Here is a 23,733-nt window from a genome sequence, read left to right as displayed (position 1 = left end):
ATATATATATATTTATATATTATATATATATATATATATATATATGTAAGTTTAGCATATATTTAAATTCCACAGGTAAATAAGTTTTATAGGTTTTCTGGCATTTCAGAAGCGAAACATATACAAAAAATTGCTTCTGGAAAAATTGAGGAAAATATATGTATTTCGATTACTTATAAATAAACTTTTTCGTCTTTTTTTTATCTAATCGTAGTTTACTATCGTTAATTTTAAATTTCCCATCAAATTTCCCTTTAAAAGTTGTCTTTTTTTGAAACAAGAGGGGAGGATTGAAATTTGAAACATAAAAATTGAAAGGCACTGATAGGATTGAAACCGTAAAAGAACATATCGATTAATCGTGGAGAGTAGACAGGAAATACTATCGATCATGATTTAACCAGTGTTCGCTAGATGGCGCAGACGTTTTTCAGGCGTGTCGAAATGCTGGTCGCGCTTGCGTCCGTATGTCTTCATCGTGTTTCGTCGTTGTGGTATAGTCACGGTTGGGAGATAGCGAGCGTGCAACAGTAGAATAGAACTTATTGAGTAACGCGTTGTAGAAAGTGAGCGAAAGTGATAGAGTGTCATGATAAAATAGTACCGAGTGGACAGTCGAATCTTGTAATTGAAAGTTGGATAAAAAGGTTCGTTCACGACAAAGGTGTTGGAAGAAGTGGATCGTGATTGGTGAATCTTAGACGGCCATAATTGTGCGCCATTCGGTCTCCAGTGCAGATCCGCGCAGCGAAAGGGCAGATGCCCTTACGCGGTTCGTGCTCCCATTGGTGGGTACGCACTGATCTATCCGGATCGACATACTTGGCAAGATCCGGTAGTGTTATTCGCAGTGTATATTCAAATTGGGTAAATTCGCAAACTATAAGGACGAGCGGTCAGCCACCACCTCCTCTCGGAGACGACAAGTCTTTTGGCCGTACGAGTCACCAGTTCGGTAGTGGTGAATGGTGAGTGTGATTTCTGTGGTCTAGCAGCAACATTAGCAATCGCAGCGCCGTCAACAACACGACGACAACGACAACGACGACAGTAGCGCCATCATCAGCGCGACCGCCATCGCAGCAAGAAGAAACAGTATTCCTTCGAGGAGAGAAAGAAGAAATGCCTGTAGGTTCGCGATCGGTGACGCGAGCAAAGATGGAGGCCCCGTCCAGTTTGTAACACGGCAGCCAAGTCTCGTTTAAAGCGCACCAACGGAGCCACGGAGAGCGCTCCTCGAGTCGGCTGCCTAAAGTCGCGTTTTGCCCCGTGCTACTTTTCTTCGTGAGCCCCGCGAGGCTAGAGGATGGAGCTACGCGTTGGAAATAAGTACCGGCTCGGACGGAAAATCGGGAGCGGCTCCTTCGGCGACATTTATCTAGGTAACTCTTTTACTTTCGACATTTACCTTTTACTTACATCTCCCCCACCTCCCCACTATCCACCCGTCTACCCACACGACAGTTACATATTTGCCCTACGACACGCATCAACGCGCCAACTCCCCCGTGCACCTATACACGTTTCTTTCACCTTTTTCTCCCTTTTTTTCTTATTACTGCGTGACCGGGCCTTTGGCCTTTTTCTCGTTCTTAGGTACCAATATTTCCACCGGCGAGGAAGTCGCCATCAAGCTAGAATGTATAAAAACGCGGCATCCGCAGTTACACATAGAATCCAAGTTCTACAGAATGATGCAAGGTGGTGGTAAGTAAATTTTTGTTCGTTATTAAATGCTCCGACTTGGTTTCATGTGTCATCGAACGTTCTGAAACTTACACCGTCACCCGAGAACTGTCAGAATTTTGTGTTTGTTGGACAGCTGGTTGGTCTGGCCACTGAACCTACTCTCTTTCTTTCTCTCTTTCTCTCTCTCTCTCTTTTCCTCTCCCCTCTCTTTTCCCCTTGTATTACTCCTTTCTTCCTCTCTTTTATTCTCTGTTCTTTGTGACAATAAGAAACTTTACCGTTCCAACGTTTACATATTTATGTTTGAATTTCATAAACTAAATTATTCCGATATACGATATTTGTATACACGAGCTGTTTATGTTATTCTATTTTATGATGAGACGTATATAAATAAAATGTCGCTAATGCGTTTATTAATCCTTTGCTAATAGCTATCGGTAAATAACAATATTCTAAAACCGTCAATATTTTAAAATTTTTGCACAAAAGTGTAAACGCTTCGATGCTTGCTTTTGGTGTGACGTTTATGTGAGGTTTTTTGTTTTGAGGAGACTTGGATGTTTTCGTTGGACGAATCTTATCTATTATTAACAGTAATTCTTATAAATACTTAATATTGATCCTTCCATGACGTACTTCTGCCTAATCGCCATTTTCAACAAATAGACAAATTCTTAGTTTTGGGGTTAGAAAGAAAGGTGTACAATTAATTTTTATCGATTATATAAAATATTTTAAGGAAGCCAAATTATAAGAAGCCATTGTTTCATTTTGTGTTCGTGGTGATTTTTACAGCGAACGTAAAATTATTAGTGAACTATTCCTAGAATGGCGGAAAGAATTTTAAATTAGATATAGTTACAATAACGACGGTAAAAATAAACATTGTTTTGCGAGTTCTGATAGAAAATGTGTTCCACAAAGGTAGAAAATATTATTCGCGATTATTGCGATATGTGTTTGGTTAAAACAAGCATGCATTAGGTGTCTTAAAAAATACCACGCAATGCGCATGAATAATAAGTCCTCGAGTGCATGAAAATATTTCGTATTCTAAATAAAGAGAGCCGTTAATGTAAAATAATATTTATAATTTTTGTAACGTAATCTTTATACATCATGCTTTCATCGCGTAGTTTAAAACCTAATGTCCAAGTTGATTTTCATACGTCAATGTCAATCTCTGTTTGTTTTTTTAACAGTTAATAACATTTGATGTTTCTATTAATAAAACATATATATATATCTTGTTTTGTAAGTTAATCATATAAATACTTCAATTCTGTCTTTTTTTTTTAATTTGTTCAGTATTTTTCGATACTCTTTAAACATTAATTCCTTAAAAAAAATTAAATATTAACGTGCAGTCATGTTTGATGCAAGAATAAAATTTGTATTCATAACCAAACGAATTTTCTACTTTTGTAAACTTTAATACAACTTAAATTATACTTATATCATTGTCAAAACATATTTGTTATAACATTTCAGTTGGTATACCAACTATAAAATGGTGTGGCTCAGAAGGTGACTACAATGTAATGGTAATGGAGCTACTTGGTCCATCACTGGAGGATCTCTTTAATTTTTGTTCAAGAAGTTTTTCTTTGAAAACGGTCTTGCTTCTCGCCGATCAATTGGTAAATAGTAGCTTTTTTGTTGAAACTAAAATATTTCATAATTTTTCTTAAGAAACGTGTATCCCTTTTATTGCTTTGGTCTGTACAGAATTTCTATGTTAAGTTTAACTATACTTACGTGATCTTTTTCAAGTAATTTCTACGCTATTTGTTTCTCATAGAAAGTTATGTTGTGTTTTAAACTATTTCTATTCAGATATGCAATTATTCCTATAATTTTGTATTACACATTTTGAATATGTGAATTTGTTTCATGACTTGATAAAAAATAAATAATTATATATGTAGTTTTATCTTTCTTTGTTCAAACAAGGACTTTTATATCTGTTTCTGTAATATCATTGTAATTACAAGACATATGTTAGTAACGTTCAAAGTTCACGTTGTGATTATATGCAAGTATTTGTCATTCTGTTTTCTGTTACTGAAATAAATTACAATATAAATTACTTTCTTATCAGTCAACAATTGTGTCGGGTGATAACAAAGCTTTTTCTGATCTCAACAAAAACGTTATTTAATGAGGCACTAAGGCTAGCATATAAAGTTTTACTTGGAAGTAAAATGCTTTTAAGAAAGAATTGTATTGGGAATCTGTCTAAGGATAGAGCAGATTTAGAGAAAAGCAAGTGTACCCCTATAGTTTTTTCTTCCTGTTGAACCATTATTGCTCATTAATTGGGGATTTTTAGTAAAACACTTCCATGGCCTGGTTAATCGCATGTTTGTTCTGTATTATATATTAATTATATTCACGTGCAATAATTATTATCGGAGATAACGACTATGGCCATAAAGCGTAACTGAATGCAATATAACTTCCTTCCTTTCTTTTCTTTATTGCGTATTGATTCTTTACTTAATTTTTACGATATCTTTCCGAATGTACATGTTTCTTTTTACATGTAATCAAAACGTTGACAACAATGCGTTAAACCACACAATGTTTCTCTGTATTCTAATTCCAACAGATATGTAGAACGGATTACATTCATAGTCGCAATTTTATCCATCGGGACATCAAACCAGATAATTTTTTGATGGGCTTGGGAAAGAAGGGAAATCTCGTGTATATTATAGATTTCGGATTGGCTAAAAAATACCGCGATGGCCGTACTCACAAACACATACCCTATCGAGAAAACAAGAATTTAACAGGAACAGCCAGGTTTGTTTATTTAATACATAGCTTAATTTGTTTTAACGTTGTAGCGTTCCTTAATTAATACGAAGAAATTCATTTATGTGTATTAATAGATATGCGAGTATTAATACACATCTGGGAATTGAACAATCACGACGAGACGACCTTGAATCCTTAGGGTATGTTCTTATGTACTTCAATAGGGGTAGCTTGCCCTGGCAAGGTTTGAAAGCGGCGACTAAAAGACAAAAGTATGAACGTATTTCTGAAAAGAAAATGTCTACGCCTGTCGAAGAATTATGCAAGGGTTATCCTGGTAAATTTTCTTTTCCCATAAACTATTATATTCTGCATCATATTCATGAAAACATGATCAGAATGGATGTTATCGCTTTTTGTTATTGTAGTAGAGTTTGCGTCATACCTAAGGTATTGTCGAGGACTACGATTTGAAGAAAGGCCTGACTACTCGTATCTTCGACAACTCTTCCGGACGCTGTTCCACGGTCAGGGCTTCACATACGATTACGTCTTCGATTGGAATATGCTGAAATTTGGTAACGTGAGGCAACAAACATTATCTTCGACGCAACAAACACCTATGCAGTCACAACACACGAACGTGGCGCTGCCTTCTGGGACCAATAACGATCAGGAACATCGATCTAGGTTGGTGTTTCGGACATGACAGAACGGGCTGTATATTCGCGAACCGCAAACCATTTGCATATGAAATTAGACGTGAAAATGCTAGCAATCGCATCTGTCTACCACGCCGTCTTTCCATGCGTATAAATAGCATGGTCATTTCATTACCCAGTGCGTTCTATTTTTAGCGGGTGGGTCAATGAATCGGGAAACAGTCGTGTTTAACAACACGAATAATCAAATAGATTCGACACTTTTTTTCTCTCTCTAATATATCGTGTTTTTTTCTGTATTTTCTCCGTACTTTCTTTTATATTACATTCTGAAGCAATTTTTTGATGTTAAGAATTGCTAGTTATTTAAATAAAGGACCCCAGAATGAATTGGTAGAATGTGTAAATTGTTTATTATTAAGATGATATTTTTCTTTACAGGCCCTATACACGGCAGTGTTTGGCAAACATATCAGTGGGAACGGTGGGCCCGACTGTGGGTGGAACAACCACGAATTTGAGAAGCATGCGGCAAAAACGCGAGGCGATAGACGCTCTTCGTGATCAGGACAATCAGGAGAGCGATCTTCAAGGTAAACCACAGTTCTACCCAAAATTATGTCCTAAGCCGGTTATAACTCAGCAAAAAATGCGGCTCGTAGTCGAGCATCCGCAGCTCACTGGCAACGAAACACCACGCGCGAATCCATGTCAGTTCAGTACGTTTAAATCGTCGCCGGTTAGAACAGCGCCGGAAGCATCCCTGGACATTGCGGGTCTTAGTTTAGGAATCCGCGAACCAACCCCGAATCGTGTCGATTTAAATTGTAGCACGTCCCGTGACTATATAGCGAACAGATTACCCGATAGTAGTCCGAGCGTATCATTTCGTCAACCAGACAAACAGACTTATTTTTTTCAATCATATAAAGCTGAGAAAGACATAAATTTCGAAGTGATGATGTTCGATCGTCTTACGCTCGACGAGAAAAAGATTGACCACGGGGGTGACGTAGCAGCATCCGGGGGCTCGTTGAACTGTTTCGGTGGCGTAGATAAAGACAAAGGCGGCGCTGATCACGATGATAGGAAGCAAAAGGGTTCCACACTTGGTGGCCGACATCATGTCTCGGCTCACGATGCTCGTCGAGATTCCGGAAACGTAGAATTTCTGGAGAAGGAAGGCGAGATATTCAAGATAAGCAGCAGCGAGTTGTTGCAAGAAGCATCCGCCAAGAAGAAACGAAATTTTTCTTTCAATAACAAAGAAAAAACGCACAGAAGCTTAGAGTCGTTGGAAAGGAGCATAGATTTGTCGGCGAAAGATTCGAAAAGTTTGGATCTGTTGTTCGAGGAACGTTCGAAAGCATTTTTTCACGGGAAACAAAGAAGTCTCGATTCTTCCCAGAAGTCAAAAAAGTCCATGGATTCGTCCGCCAACAAAGCACGAAAGCGGCCGAATTTCTTTCAACGTGTTCGAAGAAGCTGGCATTTTTTACTCATGCAGCGCAGAATCAAACAACGAAATAAATACGAACGACCACTGAGCGGTCGAGAAAAGTGCGAGTATTTTTTGTGCCAACAATATAAGAACGAGATTCTCGAGAGTACTTCAAATCTGCTGCTCGACCGCCTACAAACTGAATTGAATCTCGATATTTCGCATAAGCAAGACGATACGAACAAAGTCGAGCTGATTTCGAACGATCAGAAAGATGAGAAAGAGGTTACAGTTTTATTAGAGGATGGAGGTACGGTTCGTGTAATAAATGAGCAAAACAAATTGCCCGATGAAAATACCAATAACAAGCCACCGGAAGATAAAGACACAGAGAAACCCCCATTGGTCACCGAAAACGATATTTCACGAAAGTTGCAAGAAGTTGTTGGGTCTGAAAAGAAAGAGCATATCGTGGATTGGGTAGTCACTATAGCGAATTTAGATGCTTTGAGTCATGCTACCCGTTCGAACGAAACTGTGGGCTATGATATACTGCACGGTACACTTGGTATATTAAAGGGAATTCTTTTTGACATATTTCTCTGTGTATGCATCTAAGTTTATGTTCTGAACGCACTTTATATTTATGAAAAATCTACATCACGCACGTAGCAATCTTTGTTATTGATATTAATATTCATACTGGTATTTTTCGTATGTTGTTATGCCAAGAATTTTCTATACACTTCCCTGACCGTGTCAGGGCCGGTAAGATTGAATCTCTACGTTTCTAGTTTCACTTAGAACAAGTGAGAATTATGATACGAAATATTACAATGGGTAAATATTACTGAATCTACTATTGCACCAATACCACTTCTATTGTTTAGGATTAGGATCAACTCCATCTTTTCTCATGACCTGAAAACATCGACATTGCGATTCGTATATCTATACTCGTCAGGTTGTGTCGTAGAACCTGTTTCAAGGTATTCTACTACTAAATTATATGAGCTTTCAATATTGTACTCGACAAATATTTTTTTACAAATTAGGATACCTTTCAGGAACGCAAAAAGTGTACTTGTTAGATTTGTTATTCTCTACTATTTACTGGTGAATTTTTCCATCTCTACAACTCTTTAAGATAATATATTTTTATTATACCACTGCCATTTTTGAATCTTCTTAAGAAACTCGATATTTTTTGATATCTCTATTTTCTTCGTCCGCCAGCCACGAAACATCCCACCGTTACCAACGAGTCCTTTTGCTGATTCGCTATAAAAAATTCTATTCTCAGAATTATGAAACGTCGAGTGGCAAGAATAATACGCGGACCCGTCCTACATATTCTGACTGATAAATGCCTTTATAAAAAAAAAAAGAGAAAAACCGCCTTTAAACTAACGACTGACTAAATGTAAGCGACGAACGATCCTCATCGGATGTACAGAGAGCTAAAACAAATAATCCATCGAATGGCATAACAACGTACCGCATACATACATGGTCGATCGAGCGATGTGTAATCATAGTTGGCGAAAAGAGGAGGATAACTCTGTTAGCTAACGAGACACGCATTCAGCATGTTTATATATTTTCATATAATCGTGTTACGCAATATTACCAAATACTACTCGCGTGTCACGGTGTACGTATCTTTATATAGCGAGTAAACTTGCGGCTAAAACGTTCCAACGGTATCTACTCGGATGACGTGACATTTACTATCGCCTCCTATTGATACGTTCACGTATTGAATACGCCTGATGTTTTATGCTATCGTGTGCGAAATGTTTGCATTTATGCGAACTTAGACGCTTCGTCTTTCGAAGTGGAATTTGCGAGAAACGAAAAGCACGCTTATCGAACGTTGCATTTCGACTCGTAGCGCGGTTCGAGGGCGTCGGAAGTTCGCACGATAAATGGAGCTTGCGCCGCATCCAAACGCTTTTGTCCAAAAAAGAAATTCGAGCAGATACTCGTAAACAAGTAATTTCTACGTAACTTTTATATCGTCGAAAGTTAGTTTTGTAAGGCGTCGTATCTTTTTTTCTTTTTCTTAAATCATTACTCATTACGCATTAATGTCGCTAGTTAGAGAAGCTCGAAACGCACAATAATCGTTTATCATCGAGCCGACTATTATCAGAGCCTCAGAGTTCGTGTTAATACTTAAATTAGCGGTTTCAATTATCGTAATATCGATTACTAGCGCCAGAAGCTTGAGAAATTTTGTTCGAGCCAATAAGAAAGAGAAGAAGAGAGGAACGTATGGAATTACGTATATCGAAATTACGTATTCGAAGCGAAAAGCGAAGGTATTGAATGTGAACTGTGAGGCTGAAAATTTTGCTCGCACCGAACTCGCATCATAATTAACAAGATAGCTTTACCAGATATTGTCACGTTCGTTTATATTGGCAGTTTTCCGATTGTTTTGTCGTGATACGCCTAACATTGTAATCGTCCACAGCACCTTCTGTTCTTCACGCATTCAATGGTTGCCCTCCTTTTAAGAAGGAAAAGAGGGAGACGAGAGATTCTTTCTCTGATTCTTTAGTGATTTCATAAGTTGAACAATTACAAACTCTCATCTTTTCGTAGCTGCGGACGTGTTACGTGTCGTTTTTGGGAATCCGGCGTGACGGAAGAAGCAAGGATCGTTTGACACGAGAGGATTAATTGCCAAAAGATTTGCTAAAATTCCATTCTTGTCGAATCATTTATTATGGGGTTGTTGCAAAAAGGAAATTGCTCTCTTTATTATCAGTGTGTGTTTCATTCGTATAACATTTCGTATAACATTTCATCTCGTTAGAAACCCGATTATTAGTTTTTTTTGCAGTAACCCCTTTTTTATGCATTTGATGAATTCTACAAAAAATTGCATTATCTGTTTTTTTCCTTTTTTTTTTCTTTTGAAGAGCATAGTTAGTATTCACCATCGTATCTAAACCTTTCATATATCCTCTGTTCACAGTGAATCGTTACTCGTTTGCTCGCAGTGACCAATCTCGAACCGACGAAAAGAAGCCCCTCGAGATCCCAGAAAGGTTACCAAAGCTTAGATAGAGACGCTAAAGCATAGTTTTCTACTTCTTCTAGCCGCGCGAATCGCAGTCTCGAGGGCTTCTTTCGTTCGACAGGTCCTCTGAAACTCCGATGATTCGGTGACTTCTTCCTAACCGCTGGATCCTGAGCATCGTCGTTAAGTTTTTTCCTTGATTATGCATATATTTTTCTTGTTCACCTTATTTTTCTTCTATCATCTATCTTCCTTCTGTGTATTTCTTTCTCATCCAAGGAGCCTCCGGCAATTGCGCATCTGTTTGTAATCATTCTGTTTTTTAATTGATAGTGACGATGGTGATGATGATGATGATGATGGAGAGAAAGTAGTAAATAAATGTTTTTCCATTCAAGGACTGGTCTCTTTATTTATTTCACCACACGACATTGTCGATAATCCTCGTCAAAATTTTCTTCTCACTTGGCTTGAATGGAAAAACCAACTTGCTGTGTTCCTCGAGAGAAATATCATTTCCACTCGATCACGATCGCGGATAATGTCCATTCTTTTTTTTTTCATTTTTTTTTTTATTTTTTCAATCCTAATCGCATCATCTGTCTTCACGTTATTACGTATTTTGTCAATATACAACTTTTTCCATTTCAATTGCCAAGCGTGAAATATCGTTCGTCGTCCCTGTATCATGTGGTCAATCCTTTCTACGATCGATCTTGTAAGAAAAATCCAGAAATTCATCGCGTTTTTTCTACGAGAATATAAACTTTCACCAACAATAGAATAGGCGGTTTTCTACGAAAATTTCGATCTTCACGGTGATCGTTATTCCTACAATTATGTTTCGCCGAAGAAACACGACAAAGGCTATACAATACCATGTCTGAATACCCCGGGGATCGATTTTTCTTTAGTCTGCGTCAACTAGCCAAGAAAGGAGCATGTTATTATTGTTTCCAATCTGAATTCGATACCTGGTGAAGTGATCGATAGAGTTCAAGGAAGCGTCGCGATATAAATATATCCAAGCTTTTTATCCCGAACTTGCAGATTCAACTTCCTATAAATAATTTACCGTGTTTTTACTGCATAGGTTAATAGAGTAGTTTGAATAGATCTTAGTGTTCCCTTGAACTGTGCTCGGTAGTCGTCAGGATCCTCGAACGAGCGACATATCGTCTCAAAACTTGTCTCGTATGTGACGCAACGTTCGCTTATGGTAGGTATAACATGCGTATTATAGTCATTTAAGACACGTTTAGTTTTGCAACGCCAGTGTTGTTTCTATTTCGTTGCTTCTTACTTTGGTTTCACGTTGCACGACCATAATGTATACGAAGATTTAAAGCCGATTAAATCGTCAAAATCAAAGTTCGATATTCTTTTTCCTCGGAATTACATGGTTCAGTCAGAATGATTTTTTTCTTAGGATTTACGGTACTAAAAATCGACTAAAAATTCGTCTTTGTGAGAATGCAACGGTATATACTTTTATCCGTGGCAGCTCCTTTTGTATTTAAAACTGGCGAACAGAAGAAAGTAAAAATAGAAAGAAATGAAGCCATTCGAAAATGAAATGTCCAGGGACTGCACGTATCAGGAATCAGTTTACTCGACTCTTTAAATATTTCGTATTACGCCGAAATGTGAAATATTCTATCGATGAATTGTGCTATTCGACGCGATAAGATAACGAGTTAATTAACGCGTTACATGTACGTTAAATGTATTTATTTATTTCAGCCTGATGGCCTAGACATTGGACTTGGATACGATTTACGTAAATTTAATCGTTATATACATGTAGAAGTAGAACGAGAAAAGGATGTTTATACGTATGCGATAAGTTTGTTTAGCAAAGGACGCACCATAGAAATGGAAAAATGGAAAAAATGCCGATATTCATGCATTGTTTGCTTTTTGCTGATGTATTACAGCGTCGGGCGCAGGTGGCCAGGAACGAAGAGTCAGCATGAGGTTGCACCGTAGGGACGCGGCTGCAGGAGAGATGCAACCGAAGACCAAGTGAGTTGCTATATCACGTCAAAACGTCGCCGCGGATAAAGCACCTAAGTATAACTCGCTCTACTAGTATTTAGGGAGTGGTCTTTAACTGTCGTAGTCTATCTCGTAACCGGTCGTGTCGTAATTGTACCGATCGTGTGCGAACTCGATCTTGATGTTCTGGTGTTTCGTCCGCGGAGCTTCTCTATACGATTAACATCCCGTTTTCGAGTCAATACCACAGCGAACGTTTAACCATTTGCACTTAATTCGATATATTTCACCGTTTCAAACTCGTCGAATTTTAATATCGTTCGTTTGCAATTTTATGAAACACCCTTTATTCTCTCTGCAAACGAACGATAGAGTAGCTTAATCCTTTCGAGACAGATTTTTCTCTCCGTTTCTGAAATCCGTTTCTAATCGAGAAGCTCGGAGACAAAACGTGGCTACCAGGGACAGAGTCTTTAATTAGTAAAATAATTGCTGGCAAAATTAAAAACGACAACTTCTCGATTGGTCTCGATGATGTTAGAGAAATTACAATTACAATCCAGTAATCTTTCTAAAAAGTTATCTTACGATCCTATTGCTCTCGAAAGGTTTAATGCGAAACATCGGTCAAGTGTGAACGATTAAACGTTCAGATTTGTCCGTCGCAATGATCGCACCGTGCAAAAACGATCGCGTATAATAATAATAATAATAATAATTGTATGCGTTCTATATTATTTGGTTTCGGTACACCTGTAAAGATTAATCGAGCTTGTTACACTTGGTGCTGCCATTAGAGATTGCATGGAACGTTGCACAAAGTACGGGCAAACATCGCATCGCAAGTGAAGTTTCACAAGATCTCTTAATAGAAGCTGCAAGTTTCTTCTATCACGTCACGGTTCGTCACTTTGATTCACCATTCGTAAATCGTTGTTTAAACGGGTGCGACGATTTCCAGAAGTTGTACGTAATTCTCATCGCGTCTAGAGTGTCTCCACTTGTCTCTCGTATCATCTAGCTCGTGCGCACGTCGTCACGTTACCTTCTTTCGTTTACGTTTTCGTTTGTATCGTCCGATTCTGGATGTACGATGAAAATACAACAAAATTACGGATAGAATAAAAATCGGTTTCTTGCCATGGAAGAGTTTTGTAAAGAACGATAAAAAAAAAAAAAAAAGAAAAGAAAAAACAGAACGGATTGCGCCGAGTATATTTCGTAATCGATATAAACTCGGGGAAAAGTTGCGCAACTCGTTTTTTTTTCATCGAACTGTGATTATTCGCAATAAAGAGATTATTTTGCTTGCGAACTAGATCTCGACGATGGATGTCAGTGTTAGTTGCATTGAGCTCTAATTTGGCAGGTCACCTTTTTGGTAGATTGGTGTCTTGATACCGTGGCATGGTTCTTCCTCGATCGATGGAGATCTGGAGAGATGTTGAGAGAGGAGAGGGAGTGCACTTTTCGTTATTTGGAAAGAATCGTCTTGTAAATTTGCAGCTACGATGTTACTTCTTCGATTAAAAATCACAAGATTTCCTTTTTTATCGTTTCTTTCTTTTGTTTCTTTTTTTTTTTTTGCCCTCGAAGAAAAAAGATTCTTTCCAAATGCAACGTTGAAATCTACTTGCCTGCTACATCGGGTGCACTGGGATGGTTTTTCCTTGCGTGACATTTCAAAATACGCCCGTGTACATTACTTTGCATACTAAAAAGGCGGAAACGAACGCGGCGTACAGCCACGCGACAACTTCTGTCCTCCACGCTCGCGAATCGCTGTACATTTTATAATTTCGCCTTCACTTTCTTCTACCATGTACCGATAGCGTGAATTTCGGATGCAACGTGAACGATGTCACCGAGAGTCGAGCAATTTCTTCGATGAATTCTTGTATTGTAATAGAAATTCTTGTATGATACAATTTTATTCTCTTATACGTTAAGAAATTCACGAATCGCGTGCATCGTTCACGCCGATCGGGATGCCTAATGTCGACCAGGAAAAGGTGATGAAAAACACGAATCGCGTATTGCGAAAGTGTCTACTTTTGCGCTCAGTTTCCAAGTTATTCAGCGGCATGTGTCGCGAATAGAAGCATAACGGAAAAGTGAGGGAAGCCGAATCGCTGCGCCGACTGAACGATTATGAAATTCTGCTTGGCAACTGCTTACTCCACTTTATCGTTCGACGCGGAATGCTCTTCTGAGCGTAACGCTATCTATTATAAACATAGTTTAAACTCTAGAAGCGTATCGAGCAAGATATAGTCTGCGTTAGAAATAAGTAAAAAAATATTTTTCCAATTTTCTACAGTGCTCTCTATCGACCTTTAGCCATTTGAAAGAATCGCAAATAGTATAAATAATAGAGTAAATTAAGCGATGTGATAAGGCAAGTTGTATTCGATCTTGTACGGAGAGATGGTGACATGTAACCAAAACTGATTTCACTTCGTATCCGCGGCTTTCGCAAGTCAGAGGCGAAAATTTCATTTCTTAGGTCTGTGACCGATAACTTTGAGAACAGAATATGTTCCGAACAATAGCATTCTGGGAATATCATAGTGACAGAAAAATTGCAACTCGACTGGTGATTGTTATTCTTTCGCGACGGTGATAAGATATTCGAATCTCTGTGTGTAATCTTGTCGAAACAATTCAACCAACAAACGCGTCGAACTTTCGTTAATGCTTTTCGCACTCTGCTCAATAGATAGCTGCATGATAACGATAGATAGAAGATTATGTAATTGTCTTTCATTAAAAGAAAATAGTTATGTATATACCGTCTGAAGATTACAAGTATAAAGTTCGTTGATCGGACTTGTTTAAACGTTCAATCTTAAAGCTGTTTTATGAGACTCGGTGTTTACAGTTGAGTAAATGGTTCCAGTTACGTATTCCATCGCTGATTCTTTGTTTGGTTTTATTACGAACGCTTGAATAGTATAATGAGCAATGATACACCTAATTAATATTATCGTCTCGAACGTTGTACACTTTGGAAAGCGATTAAGCGATTTCATCAGAATTGTACGAGACTTTATCGGAAGAAGGTAAATACACAAAGTTCAAGGTAAATCGTGGAAAGTTGATAGAGATTAATAGAGACTAATAGAGGTTGATAGAGATTAGAACTGTTTCCGTAAACAGTTTAATAACAGCATATTTCTAACGCCGTAAACATATCTTCGCGAGAGCTAAAAAACACGTTCGATGATCACAAAATTCCTCGCATTGGGCAGACCGACGCACTGGCTGGGCGTTCGAGGATTGCGCATGCACGCACGCACGTTTATTTCTTTTTTCTTATTCGTTTCTTTCATTTTCTCTTTTCTTTCATTCTCTCTCTCTCTCTCTTATCTCTCTCTTCTCTCTCTCTCTCTCTAAATATTTTGTCGCGAGACAAAAACGATACTTGATAATTTAATGTGGTAGAAAGAAACAAATCTTAAAAGAAAGATAAAGACAAGAAAACAGACAAATCAAATACGAAATTTGGCATCGCGATTTACTAGGATTCCGCTTTATGTTCTTTCGTTGAATTTTTTTCAGGTAACCGAAAGCTAAGACACTAATTCTAAATCGCAAAAGTAGGCAAAGAGAGGGCGAAAGTAATCTCCTGTGCCACGGTAGCGGACACCGGCGAAAAAACTGAAATAGTGGATTAAGAACATTTAAAAATGAAACCGAAAAGAGAAAGAAAAAAAAAAAAGATAACAAAACAGCGTGTTCGCCTTGCGATCCTTCTCTCTGACCTCTCGTAGCCCTGTCGCGAGTCAAAACGAAAGTCTCGCTTCTCGAGTCTCTTGCTTTCAAGCCTTTGATCCTGCCACGTCGCTGCATTTCGCACATACACACATGTAATGCGTGTTTCTTTCATGTCTTTTCTCGAAAAGAAAGCTCTCTAGCCAAAAAAAAAAAAAAAGAAAGAAAAAAGAGAGAAAAGAAGTCACGTAGAAACGTTTAGGTCGATCTGGTACACTCGATCCCACGATCGTTTGTTTCTAAACGATCGACTTGTACGCTCCTTTCGTCGTCCAGATTGTGCACGAGTATCTCTCGAAGACAGGATACGTATTTCCTTTCGATCGTCGAAAGAGACTCGCGGCTTCCTCTTAAATCGATAACCAACGAAACGAATCTAACGACGATCTCTCGTACGAAATACGGAAAAGAAAGAAAGAAAAAAAGAAAGAAAAAAGAAACTCGCGAAAGTGAGTTGCAATCGCGCGACAATTAAACGGAGCGGATGTATGTATGTATAAAGAAAGCACGCTGACGCTGAGACAGGAAAGGACGATAAAAGAACGATAGAAAAGCAACACGAAGCGATGCTCGTGGAGTAATCAAAATTTCCTTAAGCGGTGCAAAGAACGAACGCGACAAAGCGATGGAAAAAGAGATGAAAATGGGCTGACAAACTAGAGAGAAGGAGAGGCAGAGAAAGAGAGGGCAAAGTTTTTCGGTCGTTTTTTAACGCTTCGAGAACGGTAGCGCGCTAATGTCCGTGTTTTGTGTGTCTTTTATTTTGGAAGCGCCAATGCAATGGCCCCACCCATCCTGTTGGGCAGGCTGGCAAGCGTTCAACACAAGTGAATCAACAACAACGGCAATAGCTGACTTCTCTTCATCTTCATCTTCGTCTTCGTCCTCGTCCTCGTCGTTATCGTCCTCTTTCTCAGTGATCTAGTCGACAGTATCATCGTCATCGTGAACAACAACGTCATCGGTAATCACGAGTTTCGACCTTCCGATACGACAGACACGACGGATAGAGTTTCTCGAAAGTCGAAGGAAGACATCGGTCGAAGATGTCGTCTACTCTTTGTATATTCAAAAATGGTATTCCTAGACGATCTACGAAACGTGTGCGAATCTTCGTCGTATCGATGAACCAGTACGGTTCGTCGATGATCGTTGACGATCTACGCGAACGTGTTCACTGGCGAGAAAGAGTTTCTCGAGGACGAGTCGCAGGAGTTTCGCGATCGACGATCTACGGTACATCGTGTGTCTCCTAGGATCGCAACAATGGAAGAAATCGAACGTTCTCTCGTGCAAACGAAGGAAGATGCAAGTGTCCAGACGTGAAACGCAACTTTGCCAAAGCGGGCCATCCAACGAGAAATGGAATCGTGTTTCGACTCGTAATTGAAACGAGTCAGCGAGCTAGACTGCTCCTAAATGTACGTGGACATGTGTTTATACAGCGACGATTACACTGTGTTTAGCGAACGAACTCGAAACTACTCGTTATATCGAAACGATCCTTCCACGAAGGATTGCTGGTTTTTAGAAATAGAGGGACGACATAGCTCTGCGTTGTATCGATTAAGGACGCTTCGTGGGAGCGCGGTCCGTGATTCTTAGGATAGATGGCGAGTGTACAGTACGCGACTTCGATGATGATACTTGTAATCTTCGTCTTAGCTGCAATTGTCCGGCGAATATGAAATTCTTCGTAATCGACGATCCTTAGAATGTGATTTTTCAAAATCCAATAGGAAACTATGCGCGTGTCCGTGTTAAAAAGCCGTAAAAAAGGGAGAATCTTCGTACTATCTTTTCTGCTTAACAACATTCCCTCGATATTGGGCTCGAGTTTTCAGCTTTCAGATTCGCAGTGATCGTTTCGACGATCGATCAAAGAGGATTACGAGTAGAATGCGGATGTTTATGTACATTTACGTTCTTACGTACGCAGCCAAGAGGATGGAACGTAGATAGAGATCTGTTTCGCTCTTTATATATCACAAGCTCGTTATACAGATATTTTATGCTGAATGTTTTCTATATTTTTACACATTAAGTACACTCTGTACATTTCTTTGCATAATTACAATTGTCAGTAAATCACATTAATATCCGCAATCTAACGGCGAGAACCGGCGGTCGAGCATTATTGTATAAACGTGTAGATTATTCCCCTATCCCATTAACATTAAAACACGATTTGTACATAGACAAAATCGGCATCGACGGCTGGACGACGGTTCTCGGGCGGCGAAAGTCACGCACTCGCGCAATCAACCGGACAGACCCGCGAAAGTCAAGTCACACCGGTCGCACAATCCAATTTCCTTTGAGCCGAACTTGAGGAAACCAACTCGAAGTCAAGACCCGTTGCGCTAGGCGCGATCTGTACCGGTGACACAGAACCTGTATATAGCGTGACTGTTTGCCGAAATACAGAGAAAAAAGCGGATGACTAAAGCGTGGCTGTAAGGTAAATCCAATAAGTCGGTTGTTTCAGTTAAGGGGGTGATCGAGGAACGATTAAGACGCGCCAATATATATCGATCGAGCGTACTGTACAATTCGTGTCGATTCGTGTACGAATTTCGATCCTTTTTTTTTGTATTTTTTTTTCTTTTTCCTACGCGTAATTGTCGAATCCATCGGTTCGGACAGAGAAGACGACCGTAGAAACGAGCGATCGAAGATACACGATTAAGCTTTTCGTTGACGAGTACCTCTCCTCTCCCTGTCCAGTCTCTCGCTCTTTTCCTTTTTGTACAATTCTGCCGATTTTCTGGTTGCGAGAGACGAATGTGTTTTACGAGTTTGATATCGTTCGTACACCAACGATTAACTAAGAAAGAGAGAAAGGTTCGCGTAATAGTAGAGAACTGCCAAGAATGGCGAAAGATGGATCAAAGATTCTGTTGATAACGAAACGATATCAAACTTAGTTGTGCAAGTCGTGTGTCCTGTATGCGTGTTTCTTTTTTTGTGTTCGCGATGGTGTGCAATGTTGTTGCATTTCGACCTACGTGTATGCGTGTGCTCGAATTGGAGAGACCCGGACAGAGGAGGGGAAAAAGGATCAATCTCGAACTTCCGTTGAGAGAAACGATCGTTGGCATATGAGTATATTTCTCGTGGATACGATGGTTCTTGAATCGTTCTTCTCGCAACGTGACAACGTCTGTGCTCCGTTTTGTAATTGCAAATGATCCTGAAAGATTGATTTTTTTTATGAAAATCAAAACGGTCAGAGGTTGGAAACACGCAGCGAGAAGCAAACAGCTAGGTTCGATGACCATAAATGGTACCATGAGAAATTCACCGGAAATCGAGTTTCTCTTTAGCGCGAATAATTGCCTTGATTGATGAAATTTCGTTGAACGTGCGACTTTAGCGAATTAGAGTAAGAGGGAGAGAGGATAAGGGACAAGCGCGAGAAAGTGTCCGAGAGAAAAACGCGAGAATGCAGAATCCTTAATAACCGATTGTTCTCGCGCGAGAAATACATTTTTTGTTTGGGATATAAAAAATCGAAAGTCGTCGAGACCGTTTTATTTACTGTGAGGTGTATGACGGCTGATTAATCGATTTGATTCAAATTTTGTACACGCATACATGTATCAATATGTACATGTAGAATGCGTATTAAGTAAGGATAGGTACTATCATCTTTATGTATGTATTGGATAGCTTTTATTTATGACGCTAATTTCGAATTTGAAATGTAGAAACTCCCTTAAAATTACAGCGTTGATTATCCGCTTGAAATTCGATCATCATCGAATCATCAGAATATAGACTCGTTTCTTTTTTATTACGTTAGATTTCATTATATCATATATACATATCATTACGTTCGTTCGTTATAACTTCGATTTTGTAATATAACTGTACATTCGTCAGATGCGAACACGACAAAGATTAATTTAAATTTAACAAGCCGAAGAGAAATAATTGATCGCATCGCGAGGGCCTCAAATCTAAAGAATGGTAGTCTAGGGTGAATCTATTCTACCAATTCTCAATGAAAACTTGACTATTTGTATAGCGTATAAGAAGATATTAAACTCTAGATGAAAATTATAGAAGCATACGTTAATTGTTAACGAAATTTGAATCAAATCAAAGATCTAGCGGCCGTTTATTCGTTTTTGTAGGTAAGCCGGTTTAGTCAACGGAAGTAAAGACCGAAGCGAAACTCCTTCCGTGAAATCGCCCGTGTCTCCCCTTTTATCCTTCCACTTTTCAACCTCACTTCACCATTTTTACCCTTCCATCAGCCTCTGTCACTTCCTGTTGCCGCCCTCCTCCTCCCTTGACCGACCTTGTCTTGTATAAAGTATCGTGGGCGCATTACATACAAAAAAGATGAAAAACAAAAAAACGTGATATAAAAAGAAGGTTATATATAAATATATATTATACCGACACGTGTTTTTCTATGTATTTTTTTCATAGGGTACTACTACTGCTATTATTATTACTATTACTAATTAACTATTAACTAATTAAACTACTACCAACTAGTACTACCATTACTACCGCTGCTGCTATCGCTAATTACACTTACACTTACACACACACACACACACACACAAAATTTACTATGTTGTAACTTGTATAAAAAGGACGACTTATTCTGCAACGATCCTCTCGAGACGGGAACGAAATGAAATTGCAAAGGCATCTTCATTCGACGATTCAAAATGGAAACGACGAATCCATCGCACGGATCTCTGCGTATCGCGATCTTTTCTTTACCGTTTCCTTTCGTTCCTTTCGATCTCGCGCATCCTCCGCGCTCGTGTTCCGCCTGGTTAAATTGTAGTATAAGAAGAAGGACGAGAATATTTTTGTTTGTTTGTTTATTAAACATTTCAGCCAAGTTTGTTCAGCTACGATCCGTTTATCTATTAGCGGGGTAAAAAGGGAGGTAAAATAGCTTTATGCAACGCTAAATCATACTATGATTGCGTTTTACCTTTTGTTACGTTTTACGATTATTACTCGTGTGATGGGTATAATCTTGTTACTAACTTAGTTCTATATCGGAATTTATCTTTATTTGGTTTGTAAAATTCTCGACTGTTACACAATTATCTAGATGTTTAATCGTAGTTATCGTTTTACACGCGCGCAGAGGATAAACCATTATTATTTTGCGTGATGGAAGCGATAGAAGGCGTTGAAGCTTGAACAGGCTTTAATCGAATTACGTTTCCATCGATATTATTACGAACCTGATTAATAATCACTAACGGGAAATATCGTATGACGACACTGTTCTAAAGCATTGTTAATTTTAGGAAGTGGTATTTGTTGTGTCGTCATCGTGTATTTGTTGTATCGTTATCTTTACGATTGTTGTTCGATATTGACGCTTCGATGTCTTCAATCGTCGTCTTGCTTAATCTTTTTTCTTTTTTTTTTCTTTTTTCTTCTTTTTAATTAACACGCGTAATCTTTCTGTTTCTCAGAAAATGTTTTTAATTCGATCGTATCCATGTTGCGTTAGTTGGTATTAGGTGGCCGATGACCTTGAATTCGGAATATGATTAAAAATAGATTGTAAATTGTGCAATCATCAAGCGTTAAAATTCACGAACGAGAAAATATTGAGTTAAAGCGTCGAAACTAGAGGTAATTTTGTGATCGTTAGGCTTAGATGATTTCCGATGATGGCCATCGAATCGAGGATCGTTTCGGAATTTTAATGCAGAAGGAACAAACACTGCCAGCGCGAGCGGAAATTCTTGAGTTCTATCTCATGACTAAACGATACGCACGGAATTAATCTTGTCACGATTCGTCGTTTCCTCCTTGACCATTGCGTGGTCGCGATATTAACGCGAAGTCTTTGCAAAGAAATAAACAGAAAAGAAGAAACAGAAACGAGTGGAGAAGCGCCAGCGCCCGGTATTTCCTTCCCCCCCTCCCCCCTCTCTTTATTGTACAATGAATTACCTTTACGCCGCACGAAATGCAGTTTAAACGTTGTTTTTTCAGTTCTCTGTGTATCCGAATTGAACAGAAAGTTCCAGCACGATTTTTAATTTCAATTTACTCGAAATGAAAAGAATCTGAAGATAGTCGTTGGTGCAAATTGAGCCGATTAAAAGCGACGTGCTGGCTAATAAATTCGTTGATGCTTTGAATCGAAGTGAAATGAGAAAGAAAAAGCGTAGAATAGAAAGGAAATGATAAAGAGAAAAGATCGTGCGCGTTTGATTTCGCTCGGCCTAGCGGAGTTTCTTCTTTTTCTTCTTCTTTGCCTTCTTCTCCTTCTTTTCCTTCCTCTTCTACTTCTTCTCCTCCTCCTTCTTCTTCTTCTTCTCGAGCGTAAGGAGTCTAGTGGATTCACACGAGACTCCTTAAAATGGAGAAGAACCGCGGAAAGAAAAAGAAAGGAAGGGAAAGAGAGGAAAAGAAAAGCAAGAGCAAACTAAAGAACATGTGTAGACTGGTCTGCGGCACGAGTAGGGAAGCGTCTACGAAGACCTTCATCGACGAGGCGTCACGACGATCACGGCATTGAGGTATAATTCGCGATCAATCGTATTTTAAATATACTAATCGAAATTGTATGGATTGCGAATGGTTTGTATATGTACATATATACAATTATCATGATCTATTCAAGGGAAAATAACTATAAATCGTGAACGATGTATGTATGCGTGTATAGTATATGTTTGCGAATGATCGGTGAAGTTCTCTTCGTGTATGGATTGCGAGAAACTTATTCGAACTGTACTACATAGTGCGTGCAACAAGTATGCGTGGACGATATAAGAAAGAAAGAGTGGGAGAAAACAATTAGGTGAAATGTCCGAAGAAACAAAGCAACACCGACAAAGAGTATTATAAAACTGCCTTTGTGTACTATATGTGCAAGGAGAAACAAAGTGAAGCGTTTCTAGCCGTCAAGAGTTGAGCTGCTTTAGCCTTGCTTTCCTTCTTCTTCTTATTCTGTTTCACCATCTTATCATTGTGTTTACTTGCGTGTTGCAACTCTTGTTTCTGCAAAAGAAAAAGAGGCGTAAGAGCAGGATTACGGATCGGTAGAATAGAAAGAACGTGTGCTTGAGAAAAGTCGAGAGAAAGAAATAGTTTTACGCATAATTCGTTTGTGTGTATATGCGTGACTTTTGCGTGTGCCGAGAGGAACCGCGGAGGGAAACACGATATTCGTGGCTTTCGTTGCATTCTAGTACGAGTCTTTTCGTTTTTCTTCATCGCATACAACAACAACAACAACAACAACAAAGACTCTTGCCATCTTTGAGACTCGGCCTTTGCTTGCATTCACGTTTTCTTTCTTTGTAGGTTGATGAAAAGCACGAGCGGCTAACTGATCGACTAAACGTCTAGGCTATCCACACGGATTTAGTCGTCGAGTTTAATCCGTTGACGAGAGTTTGAGGGGAAAAACGCTTAGCCGGAACGGCGAGCGTAAACGAGAGTCAAAGTGTCTCATTCAATTACATTTCTAAGGATCTTCTCCATTTTCTCCTTGGAATCGAGTTCTCACTGTAGAAAAAAAGCCGAATATAACACCGACGCTTTCGCCACACGTTTCTTTCTTAGTTTCTCGTCGTGTGTTTGTATATTGTGCGTGTACAATCTTCGAGGATGGCAAGAGCGTACGGGTCGGAAGAAAGGAAAAAAGAAGGAAAATGGAAATCAGAGAAGATTTAGACCTGCGCTTTGAGTATCGATTGATCGATCGAATCTGGCGTTTGAATATAATGCAGAAGAAAAGCAGGAATAATTTATCGGCGCGATATTATTATTGTATAAGTGCGACGAGAAAGGAAAAGAAAAACGTATAAATTTGCGGATATTTAATCTATTGCTCGCGGCTAGAACCTTGACCCACTAGAGCGTTTTAGTCTTCGTTCTTTTCCCTGAAAATTGCGATCATTATACTCGGGAAAGCGTCGATTTTCTTGGTACTATCGGTTACTTCCTGCTTCCGTTGGAACGAACAGAGACTAGACGTTTTGATGGGTCGATCGGGAATTAAGGAAATTATGCTTGCATTACTCGACATTCTTGATGTGAGTCCGTTAACTCCTAAACTGAAGTGCAATTGTAAAAAAAAAAAGGAAAAAAACAAGAAAAAAAATGATGACCGTCGTTGTCCGTTTGTTTGTTCGTCAATCCGTGTACTACGTGTCGACGACAATGTGACGAATGCGTGAGATGTTCGAGCTTTTTCCGTTGCTTCGTACAGTTTTGTCTCCTTTTTTTTCATTTTTCATCTTTTGCTTCTTCTTTCTTTTTTTCTTTTGATATTCGGACGCATGTTGACTTGAAGTTAATCCTTTATGTATGATGGTAATACGGCCGCGTAAACGGCGAGTCAACAATAAGGACACGTGATTTTT

At 39.0% G+C, this 23,733-nt stretch overlaps 2 protein-coding genes across 11 annotated transcripts; both read left to right on the top strand.

The window, feature by feature from the left end:
- The first annotated feature begins 425 nt into the window (after window positions 1-425).
- On the top strand, window positions 426-23,733 carry LOC100746962 (casein kinase I). Of its 10 annotated transcripts, none has more exons than XM_012381857.3 (9): window positions 426-1,382; window positions 1,597-1,707; window positions 3,184-3,332; window positions 4,304-4,500; window positions 4,590-4,792; window positions 4,884-5,145; window positions 5,559-5,710; window positions 11,527-11,614; window positions 16,128-23,448. In XM_012381857.3, exons 1-9 carry the CDS (start codon window positions 1,307-1,309, stop codon window positions 16,210-16,212), a joined length of 1,323 nt encoding a protein of 440 aa, XP_012237280.1. In that variant the 5' UTR covers window positions 426-1,306; the 3' UTR covers window positions 16,213-23,448. The 10 variants fall into 10 exon arrangements, with proteins under 10 accessions (XP_012237280.1, XP_012237282.1, XP_012237281.1 ...); XM_012381859.3 differs by having other exon boundaries at window positions 1,307-1,382; window positions 22,670-23,733; XM_012381858.3 differs by having other exon boundaries at window positions 1,307-1,382; window positions 16,132-23,448.
- LOC112212252 lies at window positions 5,717-9,080 on the top strand. The gene has a single exon (XM_024365528.2). It carries the CDS (start codon window positions 5,767-5,769, stop codon window positions 7,174-7,176), a length of 1,410 nt encoding a protein of 469 aa, XP_024221296.1. The 5' UTR covers window positions 5,717-5,766; the 3' UTR covers window positions 7,177-9,080.

Source organism: Bombus impatiens, unplaced genomic scaffold, assembly GCF_000188095.3.
Source record: "Bombus impatiens unplaced genomic scaffold, BIMP_2.2 scf_0136, whole genome shotgun sequence".
NCBI classification, from domain to species: domain Eukaryota; kingdom Metazoa; phylum Arthropoda; class Insecta; order Hymenoptera; family Apidae; genus Bombus; species Bombus impatiens.
This window is presented reverse-complemented; position numbering and strand designations above follow the sequence as displayed.